General features: G+C 47.5%; 1 protein-coding gene across 1 annotated transcript in view; it reads right to left on the bottom strand.

Annotated features, from left to right (window-relative positions):
• The window catches only part of Txndc5 (thioredoxin domain containing 5), a 28142-nt gene extending 12770 nt beyond the window's left edge, over positions 1 to 15372 (bottom strand). The window contains exons 1-3 of the mRNA NM_001271330.1: positions 15082 to 15372; positions 10674 to 10823; positions 6348 to 6453 (exon numbers count right to left, since the gene is read on the bottom strand). Coding sequence (NP_001258259.1) covers positions 6348 to 6453; positions 10674 to 10823; positions 15082 to 15302 — 477 coding nt within the window. The 5' untranslated portion in view covers positions 15303 to 15372. The remainder of the gene's footprint in view (positions 1 to 6347; positions 6454 to 10673; positions 10824 to 15081) is intronic.
• Between the last annotated feature and the right edge of the window lie 551 nt (positions 15373 to 15923).

Here is a 15923-nt window from a genome sequence, read left to right as displayed (position 1 = left end):
CGTGCCATGAGGACCAGACGCTGTCCCAATGGAGGACCGGAGAACAGTAAAATAGTTCAATGCAACGAACAGGTATGATTTCACCAACAGGAGCACACAGCAGACCACCACACAGGAGAGCCTGGGAAGAACCTTCACAGTGTGGGAGACTGACAGAAACTGCAGCTGGATGTTTGGAAGGAGAAATGTTATAGGAATTTCAGGGCAAAGCAGTAAACGCGCAACTGACCATAACCCTTGGATGCTAGCAGCCTTGTGGAGGTCCTCCACGCCATTCCGACAGCATTTCCGGAACACTGAGTAGGAAAAGGAAGAGAAATGTAGAGCTCATGACACTAGCCCTGCCATAGGCGACCGTGTGGAGTCAGCTGAACACACAATTCCAGTAGCAGAGAGAAGTGATGGGGAGGGGAAATGTTAGCCATCAGGGCTCAGCAGAGCAAGGGACTCCAGTAAGACAGGACACATATGGGGTTGCAGACCACAACTCCACAAAGCCCTCTTCACCACGGACAACCTAGAGAGGATGACAGTGAAGAGGACAAGGAAAACTAAGGAGAGAACGTCAGCAGCCACCTCATCTCAAGTCCAAGCTCATTTACCAACACAGGTGCCAGGAAAACCTACCACAGGAGGCCACAGAACAAGACAAACACAGCAGGTCTCCAGCTGAGAATCCGTCTGCTCCCAAGGCCAAGCAGGGCAGGGCGGAGTAAATGCTGTCTTTCTAACTCTACCAACACGAGCTTAGTCATCCAACAAGCACAGACAACGTGAAAACGCCAGCAACAAGAAATGAACAAGGCAGCTACGGAGACAGCCCAGCAGTTCAGTGTGCACTGTTCTTGCAGACGACCAGAGTTTGGTCTCCGGCACCCACTCAGACAGCTCACAGCCACTGTAAACTCCAGCACCGGAAGCTCCAACAGTCTCTTCTGACCTCCAAGGCAACTGCACTCATGTGCAGAAAACTCCACGCAGGCGTAGGCATGCGTAATGAAAAATAAAAATACACTTAAAAAAAAAAGAAATGAACAGAAAAACAAGGCTGAAGACCCAATAGTTATTCTTTGCCCCTTGACAACACTCTAGACCCCTCTGAGCTGCCTATGCAGCATGGACATTTTTTAGTATATTTATCTTTCGATAACGACTAACATTGCTCTAAAAAGCCATTTTTTTTCCTCAATACATCTCCAAAGGTTTTAAAACTGCTCCCTATCTTGTCAAGCTGAGATTTTGAAGAGCTTCATTTTTAACTTAGATAAAAGTTCATGTTCAGGTTTGCTTTCTGTTGTAATAAACACCCTGACCCCAAACTGATGGGGAAGGAAGGATTTCATTGGCTTTACATTCACATCCACTGTCCATCACTGAAAGAAGTTAGGCAGGAGTGGGTGCAGAGGCCATGGAGGACCGCTGCTGACTGACTTGCTCAGCCTGCTTTCTTACACAAGTCAGGACAACCTGCTGGGAAGTGGCACTGCCCCTCAGTGAGCTGGGCCCTCCCACAGTAATCATTAATCAAGGAAATGTCCCATAGGCTTGCCCACAACCCAATTTTATGCAAACAATTTCTCAGTTAATTTTATCTTCCTTGAGGGTGGGAGGAAGGGGGTTGTTAGTGTGTGTGGGGGGGGAGGGAGGCAGGGTTCCCAGAACGGCACTTCCTCTTGAGAAGGAGAAGGTAGAATGGGGAGAGAACTTGAGTGAGAGTTACTAGGAGAAGGTGGGCTGATACTGGGATGTAAAGTGAATAAATTAATGGATGAAAAAAACCTCTCTTCCTAAATTACCTCTATCTTGTGTCAAGGTGACAAAAACAATCACATTCTTTACATTACAAAGTCAACATCCTTAACCCTGACCACAAATACTCCAAAATCTGAACCCACACTGGCCTTGTGACACAGGCTGAAGAGGATTGTGCACAAATCACCTTTGGGCTGTGTGTAAAAGGTACACATAACGAGACTATGAAACATTAGTGAGTGTCATGTCTAGACTTGGGGCCCATCCCCAAGCCACCTTATTCCAATACGTGAATGTTTCAAGATACAATCCTCCCATCCCAACTTCCACACCCAGCCCCTGCACACAGACACAAATTAAACACATGTAATTAAAAAATACTTATAAAAAGAATAATCTATAGAAAGACTGCGTATTTGGGATAGGATTTGGGATTTGGGTTCAGAGACAGAGCTGCCTTGAGTCAAGGCCCTGGGTTTAATTCATAGAACCTAAAAGATTGTGTGTTTCAACGTTCCCACAAGAAAGCACACTTCATGCTGTTCTCCTTGGTAGTGGTCACCTGAGAGTCTCCTCTGTTCAGAGACACTGAACAGAAAGCTTAGTGACTGGTTCTGGTTCTGGGATGCCAAAGGGAAGATTTCATGCTGGCACCTCCCTCCTTCACAGAGGACGAGAAACCGTCACGATACTGTGCTGACCCTAGCTAGCCCACTGCCTCCCGGCCTGTACTTCCCAGGGGGGAGGCAGGCGTCTGTCTACATGTGTCTCCTCTGCCATCTGACAACAGGTGCAGGACAAGGCCACCCTAGAAGAAGACATCTTTAGTCAAAGTTTATTTTTAAACTTTTTTTTGAGACTGTTACCTCTTATTTAGAACTTCTTTGCCTCATACCTACCTTTCCAAAAAAGAACATTTCCACAGAGAAAACAACGCAGTTTCAACCTACATGAAAACCCCACCTGGCCCTGCAGATGTCCAGCAGGACAAAGATGGAAATTCACCCTGTGCTTGTGGCTTCCAGTTACCTAAAATAAATGCAGTCCCCAGGCAACTCGTCAACACTACCAACACAGTAATGGATGTTTTAAATGTGAGCATGGTAGCACTAAAGAAGGAGGGGAGTTTCTGATGAGCTAGGCCCACTCCACTTTTACAGAGTAAAAGACATGGTTCCACACCTTTAAAAACGGCACCAATAAGAAACAGAGCGCAAATGAAGGGCTGGGGTCACATGACTCCATAGACCCACCCCTTCCAGTCAGGACACAGTTCTAACACAGTAAAGCAGCCACACGTAACTTTTGTACTCAGATTGTACAACTCAGGTCCAGTTGTACTCAGAACGCCTGGTGCTCTTGACAGTCCCCAGAGATGTGAAACGAGGGAATGCTGACTGGCTGCTATTCCAGCCCCAGCCACACCGCACCATAAACCATCAAAGTCCACTCGGTCCTAATCTAACCATCCACGTGCAGAAGGATGCGTGTGATGATCATTATGACTTAGAAAACAATAAAGATTTCCATTTCAGCTTAGTAAGTGTCGCTCTTACACTGTTCTGGCTGTACCTGCTCACAGAGTGATACGGGAAAACACTGGAGCATTTGTTCAAGGTTTCACATTATTAGTGTAGCTAGTGAAGGCCTGGGAAATTGAGACCAAGAAGCGAAGGAAAGAGTGACACTATGGACAGCCAGTGGGAGCGAGCCCAAGTGAGCTATGGGAACTGGGGAGTCAGGAGAAAGCACTGGCTCAGACAGGAGGTTCTGGGGTGGGCCTGGTCGTGACTCCAGGTGGTAGAACCCAGCCACTGGTACAAATGCGTGGCTGCTCTTTGCAGCTCATGAGCCAGCGACATGGTGGCTATGCGACAAAGCAAAAAGTACACTCCTGGGAGAATGTGTCGTGAAATACACCGATGACACTCCCTGAGACGGATATACGAGGGATGGAGGGGAAGGGGAGACAGGCTGGCAAGACAGTGAAAATTGTCCCTTACTACGTGTCTGAATATCTTTATATTAAGAAACTTTTCAAGTTATCATCAGTTCTAAGAAAGGTGCTTAAGTAGAAGTGGAACCTGGAGACTGGGAGAGGCTCCCCGTAGCCTGGTAGTCCTGCTTTCTCCTGAACGGAGTAGAGAAAACTGAAAGAAAAGTGAAGCCACAGGCAATTGGACATGACACTGCTGTTTGCCAAGGATGGTCACCATGAGGACGGCTGCTGCTTACATGAGATAATTCAGGATAATGGAAGGCACAAAAGCAGATAAATGGGGTGGACAGTCTCCACGACTCAGCCATCTGAAACAGCCTCCAAGGAACGTGAGCTGTTTTGCCCCGGCTGCCACCCAAATAACTTAGAATGGAGTGGAAAGACTATTATAACCCACTAAAATTCTAATCTGAACTTAAAAGCATCTGTAGTGGTCTATATATATATGCTTGACCCAGGGAGTGGCACTATTAGAGGGTGTGGCCCTGTTGGAATAGGTGTGTCACTGTGGGCATGGGCTTTAAGACCTTCACCCTAGCTACCTAGAGGTCAGTCTTCCACTAGCAGCCTTCAGATGAAGATGTAGAACTCCTAGCTCTGCCTGCACCATGCCTGCCTGGACGCTGCCATGTCCCCACCTTGATGATAATGGACTGAACCTCTGAACCTGTAAACCAGCCCCAATTAAATGTTGTCCTTAAGAGTTGCCTTGGTCATTGGTGTCTGTTCATAGCAATAAAACCCTAAGACAACATTCATATAAAAAAATTACTAGAACTCTAAGGAAATCGTGGTGAGCCACTTAAAGGAAAAAGTAGACAAATGAAAGGTAGCTACTAAGATCAAAAACTCAGGTGACAGCAGATGCTGGTGAGGATGCGGAGAAAGAGGAACACTCCTCCATTGTTGGTGGAATTGCAGACTGGTACAACCATTCTGGAAATCAGTCTGGAGGTTCCTCAGAAAATTGGACATTGAACTGCCTGAGGATCTAGCTATACCTCTCTTGGGCATATACCCAAAAGATGCCCCAACATATAAAAAAGACACATGCTCCACTATGTTCATCGCAGCCTTATTTATAATAGCCAGAAGCTGGAAAGAGCCCAGATGCCCTTCAACAGAGGAATGGATACAGAAAATGTGGTACATCTACACAATGGAATATTACTCAGCTATCAAAAACAATGACCTTATGAAATTCATAGGCAAATGGTCAGAACTGGAAAATATCATCCTGAGTGAGGTAACCCAATCACAGAAAAACACACATGGTATGCACTCATTGATAAGTGGCTATTAGCCCAAATGCTTGAATTACCCTAGATGCCTAGAACAAATGAAACTCAAGACGGATGATCAAAATGTGAATGCAACACTCCTTCTTTAAAAGGGGAACAAGAATACCCTTGGCAGGGAATAGAGAGGCAAAGATTAAAACAGACACAGAAGGAACACCCATTCAGAGCCTGCCCCACATGTGGCCCATGCATATACAGCCATCCAATTAGACAAGATGGATGAAGCAAAGAAGTGCAGGCCGACAGAAGCCGGATGTAGATCTCTCCCGAGAGACACAGCCAGAATACAGCAAACACAGAGGCGTATGCCAGCAGCAAACCACTGAATTGAGAATAGGACCCCCCGTTGAAGGAATCAGAGAAAGAACTGGAAGATCTTGAAGGGGCTCGAGACCCCATATGTACAACAATGCCAAGCAACCAGAGCTTCCAGGGACTAAGCCACTACCTAAAGACTATACATGGACTGACCCTGGACTCTGACCTCATAGGTAGCAATGAATATCCTAGTAAGAGCACCAGAGGAAGGGGAAGCCCTGGGTCCTGCTAAGACTGAACCCCTAGTGAACTAGATTGTTGGGGGGAGGGCGATAAGCGGGGGAGGATGGGGAGGGGAACACCCATAAAGAAGGGGAGGGGGGAGGGGGATGTTTGCCCGGAAACCGGGAAAGGGAATAACACTCGAAATATATATAAGAAATACTCAAGTTAATAAAAAAAAAAAAAAAAAAAGAAAGAAAGAAAGGAAGCTACTGAGCTATAAAAGGAGAAATTAGAAACAGGAGCAGAGACAGAAGAGTGGTGACACATACCTGCTAGCCCAGCTATGGGAGGCAAGGGGTGGGGGTATCCTGAGTTCAAGGCCAGCCTGGGCTACACAGTGAAAAATACAGTAAAGTAAACAAGAAAAGAAAACTGAGGACCTTAGATATGGAACTAAAGAGTACTAGGAAGAATTTGTATCTGGTTCTTCACCAAGAAAACCAAGACCAGGTCTTCGCAGGACCAATATGATAGAGTGCCTGTTCCAAACAGCTGATCAGAAAACCTGCAGTTGTCATGACAATAGGAGTGTACCCGACAGAAGAGTCCAATGTGGAAATTCCATCATTTCCTGATTACTCTTGTACTTAAGAGAACCTGCCTGGGGTGCTATGCTATGTTCTTGAGCTCCTGTGTGCACATTTGAACTCGTTCGGTCAAACAGAAACTGCACAGGTAGAGAGGGCGGATGAAATGTCAATGTCTCACATCTTCTAGCCTCTGGGCGGTAAAGGGAGGGAGGGGACACTCACAGCTGGCTCCTCGTTCAGGGTCTGCAGCATCCAGTTTTCCAGTGTTTCAAAGTCTCTAGGACCCTGGTACTTCACTGCTTCTTGTCCAGGCTTAAAAAACTTAAGGCTGAAAGAAGAACAAGGGATTAGAAAGAGCAGAAGTTGAAAAGTTTAAAAGCTGCTCTGGTGGAGAGTGAACCAGGAATGGAGCTGCCAGGGGCTGCAGCCAGGCATCTATCTGCCACTCAAGCAAAACTCCAATGAGAAACAAAAACCATGCCGCCAGAGACCGCACATGTGTGTACACGCATGTGCATGATCCTAAACTTTCGCATGTTTCTGACGTTACTCAAGGAAAATACAACTGAGGTGAAAACCTCTGGAGTGCTTCCCCCAGGCTTCCCCTTGTCAGTATTCTTTCTCCTTCCTGACCTCAGGCTCCTGGTCTCCCTTGTTGCTCCTGCTGCCTGTGGGTCTCTCAGGCCCACAACAAACAAAACACTGTTTTGTGGTAGGTCTATTTCTAGATGGACACCAGTCACTGATGGAGCCCAATCATCAGGGCATTAAAGCTGTTGCAGTCCATCTATGCACCCCTCCCTCCATCCACTCCAGGCCCCTGAGCTCTGTTTGCATCCCCAGAGGGCAAGAGACTCTTCTATGCACTGGCCTCTGAGGAATCCAGAGAGATGAGGGAACAGTCCTATAATGGTGAACGGAAGACATTACCAAGGGATGAATACCACCAGGGGATAATTTCACCAGGGCATGAATTTCACACACTCTGGCCTTGGATCACTCAGCTCATCACATGCCTTAGAGGAAAACTTTACTGAGTTGTCAAGACTATGCTAAAAATGTGGCTCCTGTCACAATAAAGGAAAATGCAGACTAACCTGCTTACCTAGGAACCCTCAGACACCTCCCTGGCATGATTTGGATTTTGTGAATCGATATAATCTTCAGAAATAGATTTTTACGTTCGGAGGTACAAAACCAGATGGAGAGTCACAGGCAGTGTGGTCTGCAGTGATCGACCATGACTGACTGGCCTGGCAGCCCATAGAACACAGACATTCGTATCCTAAAGTTCTGGAGACTAAACTCCAAATTTACAGTGTAATATAGGCAATGTCTATGATGGCTTTCTGGTTCCCTGATGGCATCCTCTCCCTGTGTCCTCATGTGGCAAGAAAGCCAAGAGAACTCTCTGGAGCCCCCTGAATAGTACCCACCTCCTAATACCACATACTGGTATGTTTTCCAGAACACACACATTCAGCCCATTCAGGAACAGGTAAGTTCCCTTTAAATGACAGCTTTAAAACAAAAAAGCCTTAAAAATAAAGTTCCATGGCCATCCATGGAAAACAGACACTAGATGGTAGAGTATTCCAAAGGCCGAGGCAGGAGGATAGCAAATCTGTGGCAAGACTAGAATCCACGGTAAAACCCTTGAGAACGTGGATGCTGCTCAGTAGTAGACTGCTTCCTCAGCGCACAAGACACTAAGCTCCTCTCCAAAATCAGAAAAGAAAGGAATAGTACGTTGCCTAGATCCGGCAGTTAGAAGGGCACAGTGGCCTTAGAGAACATGTGAACTATATGTCCAGTTTTCTCAGCATCTCAATGACCCTCAGCTTCCAGCGGGGTTACATCCTCACAACTACCCTAAGTTAACACCACAGCAAGTGAAAACAATCACTAATCAAACATCTGACCCAGCCTACACCACGCTCAGAACACATTACGTGAGTCTCAAGTGTGTCAAACCACCTGACCCATGTCGCCTGTGCCTCACTGTCCAGCACACAGTGAGTTTCTTAGCTGTATGGGGCTGCCTCTGCCCCATCATGAAGGTGAAGGATCACGGGGTCATTAAGTGTAGGACCGTCAAGACCAGAAAAAGCTTAAGTCTTTAGATCTAGGCACTATGCTGCATTTCGATGAAGAACATGAAAACTAGGCAGAGGTACACACTCATAAGCCCAGCCCTCTGCAGACTGAGGCAGAAGAACCTTAAGCACAAAGCCTACAATTAGAGTCCCAGGGAATCTGGGCAGCATGAGAACCTGTCTGAAAAGAAAATATATCACTAACACAGTCTAAGCAAGCTTAAGTATGTAGTCATGATTAGAAGCTATCCACACACACCACTGGGCCTCCCTCTGCAGCTCTAGCAAGGAAAGTTGGGGTCACAGAGACATGGGAGCAGCATACTATATTTCTCTACCTTCCTCTCCCTCTAAGTGCCTCCCCACACCTAAGTGCAGGAAACAGATGGATTCTCAAAATGCCAGAAAGAACCAGGGCTTAACCTCATCTTTTGGTTATTGTTTCTTTGCTAAAGATAAAATATAAGATCTACCCTGTTTGTTGTGGGGTGAGGGAGACTCTTTTTTTCCTAATTTGGTACACAAATCTCTTCTTGGATAAAAATGTCTTTCTAACCTGCTTAAGTGGAGATTCTTTTTTAGTGAGCTGAGAGGGCCTAGGGAGAGCTGGCAAGTGGTGACAGGCCCTCCCATTAGTCTGCAGCCTCTGCTTTCTTTTTCGATTGACAAAGGTAAGGGGGTTAGCAGGCAGAGTGAAGGCTGCTGGCCCCAAGTTCAGCCCCCAATTTCTCTACTACAAACTTTCCACAGACACATGTGTCTCTTCCCGGGAAGCTACAGAGAGAGAGGAAAAAAAAAAAACCCACTTGGATGTTACTGTGTGCAGCCTGTGACAAAGTATACCATAACTAATGTGCTAGAGGTTTGATTGCGACCTCCAAAACAGAGCAATTAAAAGCCTAACCCAAGCTGCAGATGAGGCCTCACTCAGAACCAGGCCTTCACAGAGGTCAAGGAGACACAGGTCTTCACAAGAAAGGGATGTTTGAACACACAAAAACATATACACAGTCCATGGATGTAATGACTTAGTGCAGCGAGGACACTTTGGATCTGAAGTCTCTCCGGGCCCATTCATTAAAGGTTTGTAGAGCTGCTGGAAGGTGACGGAACTTTTAAGAAGTGGGCCTAGGCGATCTCAGGTCATGGTAGGGGTGTACTCTATGAGACACAGGCTTGCCTCCCCTCCCTTCTCTCTCTGCTTTGCGACTAACAGTAAGTGCTCTATCACACTGCTACAACCATAACGGCCCTGCTGCAAGCCCAAAAGCAACAGGGCTAACTGACCATGGACTGAACCCTTCAAAGCTGTCAATCAAACAAACCTTTCCTCTTTTGAAAGGGAAAGGGTTGAAACAAAGTTTCACTCTAGTTCAGTGAACTGACTATGTAACGTTCTTCTAAGTATCTTGAGTATTCTGCAACAGTAACAGAAAACGGAGACACCAGCAAAACCAGGAGAAGCCAGAAAGGAGCACAAAAAGATTTCCAATCCCAGTTTCAGAAGGAACTTGGCTTTCACAAGCCAAGTCCAGAACTGTGGGGAAATCACTTTCTGTTTTCAGCTTTAGCCCTGTGTAAATTACAACGCAAATACAGCTACACAAACAGGACTGAGATATCTTTTTGAAGAAGTCAGTTTGTAAGCTTTCTGTTGCTTTAACAAAGGTCTGGAATCATCAGCTTAGAAAGAGAAACTATATTTTGACTCCCTGTTTTGGACAATTGGGGCCATGAAAAACTTGGACTTGTTGCCTTCGTTCTACACCAAGACAGAACCTAACAGGCCCCTTTCCTCACAGCAGACATGAAACAAACCCATCACAAAATCTACTTCAGGGTCACAGTGAAAACTTCAAGCTTCAGTGAATTGTCACCCACTTGGCCCCAGCTCCTTAAGGTTCTATTAGCTCCTCACAGCACCACTGGGTTTAGGGGACCCATCAAGCCTGGCACAGACAGTCCTAATTTGTGTGATAAAACTATGTACATGCCTGTCCAAGGAGTGGCTGCTTGTGAGACTTGGCTGCACTCTGGTTTGTCACTCTCCTTCCTAACAGACCTTATGTCAGTTGCAGGGGATGCAAATTTATGAAAAACTTCAGCAGCAACTAGTAACAGTTCAAAGCAGAAAGTCAAACCGAAAGTGAGAACAAAGTCTGGGTGGGCTGTGTGAAGTGTCACCTGGGGCTGGACCGCAGGCAGCCAGACCCCATTACCGCCCTGCAAATGCCCACTTTCTCGGCAATGGGAAAAGCCAGCAATAATTAAAGCTTTCCCATGCAAAGCACAAAAGCAACAGTGTTCAATATAGTCTTGTTCCAATAGCAGGGACCACCTGCTTACACTCAGCTCCTTGGATCTGTGAAGGAAGTTATCAGAAGCCGGGCTTGGACATCCCTTGACCACAGACCCACACACATAGAAACCCCAGCTCCTCCTGCCTACTTACGTGGGATATCCTCGAACTCCCTGGGCAGAGCACACGTCAGAGTTGGCCGTGCAGTCCACCTTGGCCACGTAGACCTTGGCGTCTTCCATGCTGTTATACTTGTCTCCCAGGTCATTCCAGGTTGGCTGCAGCCGCTGGCAGTGTCCACACCTACAGAGAGGCCAGAAGAGCACACTGAGCCTCGGTTCCCAGGGCGTCCATATTTACTACTTCAGCCTTCTCCAGCGAGTAAGCAACCTGCCACCCTTTCTCTTCTCTCTGCAGTGGACCAATTCCTCCAAATGACACTGTTCTCCACATTAATCTAAATCACAGGCTGCTCGCCCTAGTATTCTTTTGTGGCCTCTCTGCCAGACCCTGCCTCCTTGACTTCTGGTTGGCCTTTGAGGATAACTGCGGTACTCAGTTTTCTGAAAATTAGAGCTTGCTGTGCTCCTGGAGCTCAAAGTATTCATGCACCCTACTGAGACTTTCCCTAAATTCTACCTGGCTGATTTCTATTTGCCCTTCAGATTTAGTTTGGCATCACTTCCTCCAAGAAGACTCCCTTGGCTCTCAGGTGACTTGGAATCCTTTCTCGTTTCTTCCTCCTTGTCTGGTCTTCTCCCCTGATCTCCCAAATGGCTCTGCGCTCTTGTTGTAACTGTTCATTTGTTTATAAGGAAAGGTCTCCACTACTACTTAACCAAACATACACAAATACAGGCCAATTTCAAGAGCTATCAGCTTTGCCCCTTGTATTTTAAAAAGTACATTTAAATTTTATTTATTTAGACAGGTCCTGGATATCCACAGCTGGCTTTGAGCTCACTATGTAACTGAGGCTAACCTCGAACTTCTGACTGCTGGGAATATAAGTGTGCAAAGTGCTGGCGATCAAACCAGAGCTTTATGCATGCTGGGCAAACACTGTACCGTGGGAGTTACATCCCCAGGGCTCCAAACTGTGCATCATTACAGAAGAGTTGGTGGGAACCTGAATGTTTGCAGTTGGTAGGATCAAATGTCTGGTATCGAGTTTAGTATGAGAGTTTGGTATGAGAGTTTAGTTATGTACAAATATTTTAAAGTCATCTATCATTTAAAACAATATTAGCAATACGGTGGCGTCTTGCCTCTCTTCACACTGCACTACAGCAGCAGGACCTCTTGTCACGGGATCTGACGGGCAGGGCTGACCACCGTGATCTTGCATGCTCACACGCATGCTGTACCACATTGGAGTTCTGAAGGACTGCAACCACATGGCAGCATGGCGCACACAGGACTGGGTTTTGTCTTTTATTTTTTTTCTTCTTTCTTTATCTAATAAACAAGTTGTTTGTGTTTATAACATAACTGATTGCTGCACTGCCTTTTAAAAGAATCCCTCTTTTTTTTTTTTTTTTTAAAGTTCACTTACCAGAATGATAGGCACTGACAATTGTGAGTCCTCCCCCAAATACATTCTCAATGAAAATGTTTTGGAAGATGCCTTCCAAAGCAGGCATCTAAAGGTGGCACTGAAAAGTCAGCTTAAAGCTAATGTGTCTTCCTGGGAGGACTTTCCTCAGCAGCTAAAACAGACCCCTGCTTTATGAAGGCCTAAATCAAATAGGACTAACGAGGGCTCAGTAATTAAGGGCACTTGTTGCTCTTTCCGAGGACCCAGCACCCACATCAGGCAGGTCCCAATGCTTGTAGCTCTGGTTCTATGGACTATGACACCCTCTTCTGGCCTCCTCAACATGCATGGCACCCAGACCCACAGAGATGTCCACATGCACAGACAAATAAAATACGTAAACACATAAAAGCTCAAATGCAGCATGACCCCTGAAGGATCGTCAGTACTCCTTTATGCACTCCATGCCAAGAATGCACTGTCCTGTCCAAACACTCGTACACACTAAGCATTTGGCAACTTAAGCAGAATGAATGGGGTGCCCACACAGGGAAACTGTATTTGAGGATCTGACTTCCGTGGCTTCAGCAAAGTGAGGTCAGCCAGGTGGTGGGTTGGGAAAGAATGGATAACAAGCAAGAAAAAAAAAAAAAAAAAAAAAAAAGCCAAGGGCTCCGTAAGTGTGTACACAATGGGGCCCATGGACTTTCTGCGCCCCAGCTGGCCCATGCTCCTGTTTGCTCCTCGTGGCATCTGGTGCCTGATCAAAGAAAGCAGGATTGGTTCCAATGGTGGTTATGGAACCCAGTTATGAGACATTGCTGGGAGATAGTCGGGTGGCTGCCTTGAAAGGGTTCTTATGAAAACAGTACAAGATTTAAAAAAGAAGATAAAGATTTACTTCCCTCTAGCCCAAGCTAAACTGACCATCTGTGGCTCCCACCACAGGCACGCCCCTCTGCACCCAGGAGCAGTAAGGAGTCCACTGCTTCTATCCAACTGGCATTTCTGGTTTGGAACCTTTGTGGATAGTGCCACTGAGATGGCCAGCTGTATTCAGATGTGGTCTGGAGCCAAGTGGCAGAGCAAAGGCACCTAACCTTACTCTTGACCTCACTGTTCCTAGGTTCAGTATGACCCGGTGCTGGCACAAAACCAACAGCAGGAGAACAATTCTGCAGCCACAAAACTTAGAACAAATACACACGCAGATCAGTGCTGTCACTACATAGTGTATCCTTGCCCTCACATCACACATGGACATCTAACATTCCAAGCACACTGAGAAAAAAGTGGGGAGGGGTCCTAGCATAGTCTATCTTGAGTTCCATGTTATTCTTAAAAATTTTGAAATCTTAGCACTCCATAGGCTGAGACCAAAGAAATCATGAGTTCAAGGTCAGCTTGGCTACATAGAGAGATCCTGTTTCAACTTCCCCTTAAAATACAAAAAAACCCAGCCTTCAAAGGCCATGGTGGGCATCTACATATCTCTAATATTTTTTTTTTTAGCAGAGTAGCAAACAATTAAAAGCTTATTCTGGGGAGCAGCATCGACCTAAATGTCTGTAAGCCATACGGTGAAAAAAGAACTACATGATGTATATCCCAACTGGCTAAGACTAACTGAGTTATTTATTCGGAATATAAACTAAAACTAAAACTTAAAACTCCATCAGCACTGCAGAGAATCTAAACCTGCCTGCACGTCAACTTTTCTCCTAAAACTAAAAACCCATAGATTTATGCCACTGAAATCAGCTCCAATTAAGTCCTGTGGTGTACTTAACTGGAATCACTACTTTGAGACGACTCATGCACAGAGTAACTATTAACGCTGACTGACTGTTGCAGACTACCAGTATTTTTTCTTCCAATGTAGTTCTAAAGACTCAGGTGGCTGTTCTTGGGAATGTAAAACAATGTATTCCCATTCCTGCATTCTTAACTGATAATGGCAGTGAGCCAAACTGACCCCCCCCCCACCGCCACCCGAAGTTAATTTAACACTAAACGAATTGAAATGCACTAATAGCCCGCTATAGGGTTATGGGCAAAGTTTCTCCCACTTTAGAAAGCACGATCACTGAATACACTGGATTCCACGAGCACATTTTTCTTAACTGCTTAACCCCCTGTCCTTAATGAGTCCCTACTGAGCTAGGGGAAGAATACTTTGCTCAGCAATAAATACAGCCAGCACATCCCACATCTCATTATCCTGTGCTCTAAATGCGGTTTTCTGCTGTGGACCTGAGAAGTCCTTTCTCTGAACATCTAGGCCCCAGCGGGAAAACACTGCTATGTCTAGACTAACTCCTGAAGTACAGTTCCTTTGGAGAAGCAGTGGGATGCACCAGGAAGCCCCAAGCGAAGAATAGAAACCTGAAGGTAGGACTTTTATGTAGAACTGTTCTACCTCACACTTTCCAATTGACCGGGCCCCAAATGAGCCAAAAATAGGAGGTGAAAGAGGACAGACAGCCTTGAGTTAAAGGCCTTAAGAATACAGCTCACATCCACTCCAGCATGCAGCGGGGACTACAGAACTGGCACTATGTTGGACTCGAGGGGTCAGGAAGTCCCAGTCCCCTACCTAGACTATCTCTTCCCACCCTTAACACACAGAGTGGACAATCACATCTTGAGGGGGCCTTAGATTTTTCAATCCAAACCAACATTGGAGGGCCAGCAGGGAGGACCCTCCAGGCTAGGGCACGTGGACGCCCGGCTCTTGCCGCGTCCGGCCAGCACAGGAAGTTTGGAGAGCTGAGCAGAGGACATAAGCGGGGGACGCCTGGACTCCAGCAGCGTGGCGGGACGGAGAGGCCTTTCCGGGTCTCCCCTCCGGGCCCGCCCTTCCTCGCTCGCAGCCCGGCGGCTAGCGCCACGTCAGCGGCGAGGCCCGAGCGCGGCCCACGCCCCCGGCACAGCCTGCGCGGCCCCGCGCCCTCCCCCGGGTCCTCGGCTCCCGGTCCCTGGTTCCCAGATCGGGCCCCGCCGGCCTGCGGGAGCTGCAGTTACCAGGGCGCGAAGAACATGACGAAGTGCGCGGCGCTCTGGATCCCGTGCGTGAACATGTCGGCCGTATACAGGTGCTTGGCGTGCGGGTCCTGCTCGACCCCGCTGTCCGCCTCCACCTCCTGGGCCCGGGCACCCTTACGCGCTCCGAGCAGCAGCAGGAGCGTGGCCAGAGCCGGTAGCCCGGCCAGCGGCTGGAAGAGGCGTCCTGGGCGCGGGGGCATCGCGGCGGGGCTGGCGAGCTCTCGCCGGGGCCGCGGGTCCCCCTTCGCCGCGCCGCCTCCCCGCCCCGGCTCCTCCCACGACCGCAGAGTCACGCCTCGACCACGCCCCCGCCCTTAGAGCCACGCCCCCTGTCCCGCCAGCTCTTCTGGACAAACCTGCTGTAAGCGACCAGGAAGAGGTCCCCCTCATCAGCCGTCCCCTAATGGGGACTAAGAGGCCAAGCTTCAAAGCCAAAGAACAGCGGCAGCTTCTGTTGATATCTAATCAGACACCCAGACCCCTAGACTTCAGGACCAAGTTGAGCTGCTATCAGCAGAAAGGAGAAAATTGGGCAAAAGTGCATGGGGTTTGCACTTGCATAAGTCAGATTCTTAGCTAAAGCTGAACTGTGATTTGAGGGCCTGGCCTCAGGGGATGTGATGAAACCACTTCCTCAGAGCACCTCCACTCTCATCCACTGTCATCCAGCCCTGCCTTCACTTCGGGTGGAAAGGAAAGGCAGTCAAAGCAACCCTTCCTTCCAGCACTGGCTGATGCCCTGTGTGTCTTAACTCATCCTGGTTATGGAAATGAATGGCAACAGCTACTCTGACTGAACTGGTCTTGTGGACGGCCAAGAG

The sequence above is a fragment of the Rattus norvegicus genome, chromosome 17 (assembly GCF_036323735.1).
Source record: "Rattus norvegicus strain BN/NHsdMcwi chromosome 17, GRCr8, whole genome shotgun sequence".
Taxonomy (NCBI): Eukaryota; Metazoa; Chordata; class Mammalia; order Rodentia; family Muridae; genus Rattus; species Rattus norvegicus.
Note: the sequence above shows the minus strand (reverse complement) of the source record. Positions and strands in the feature narration are given on the sequence as shown.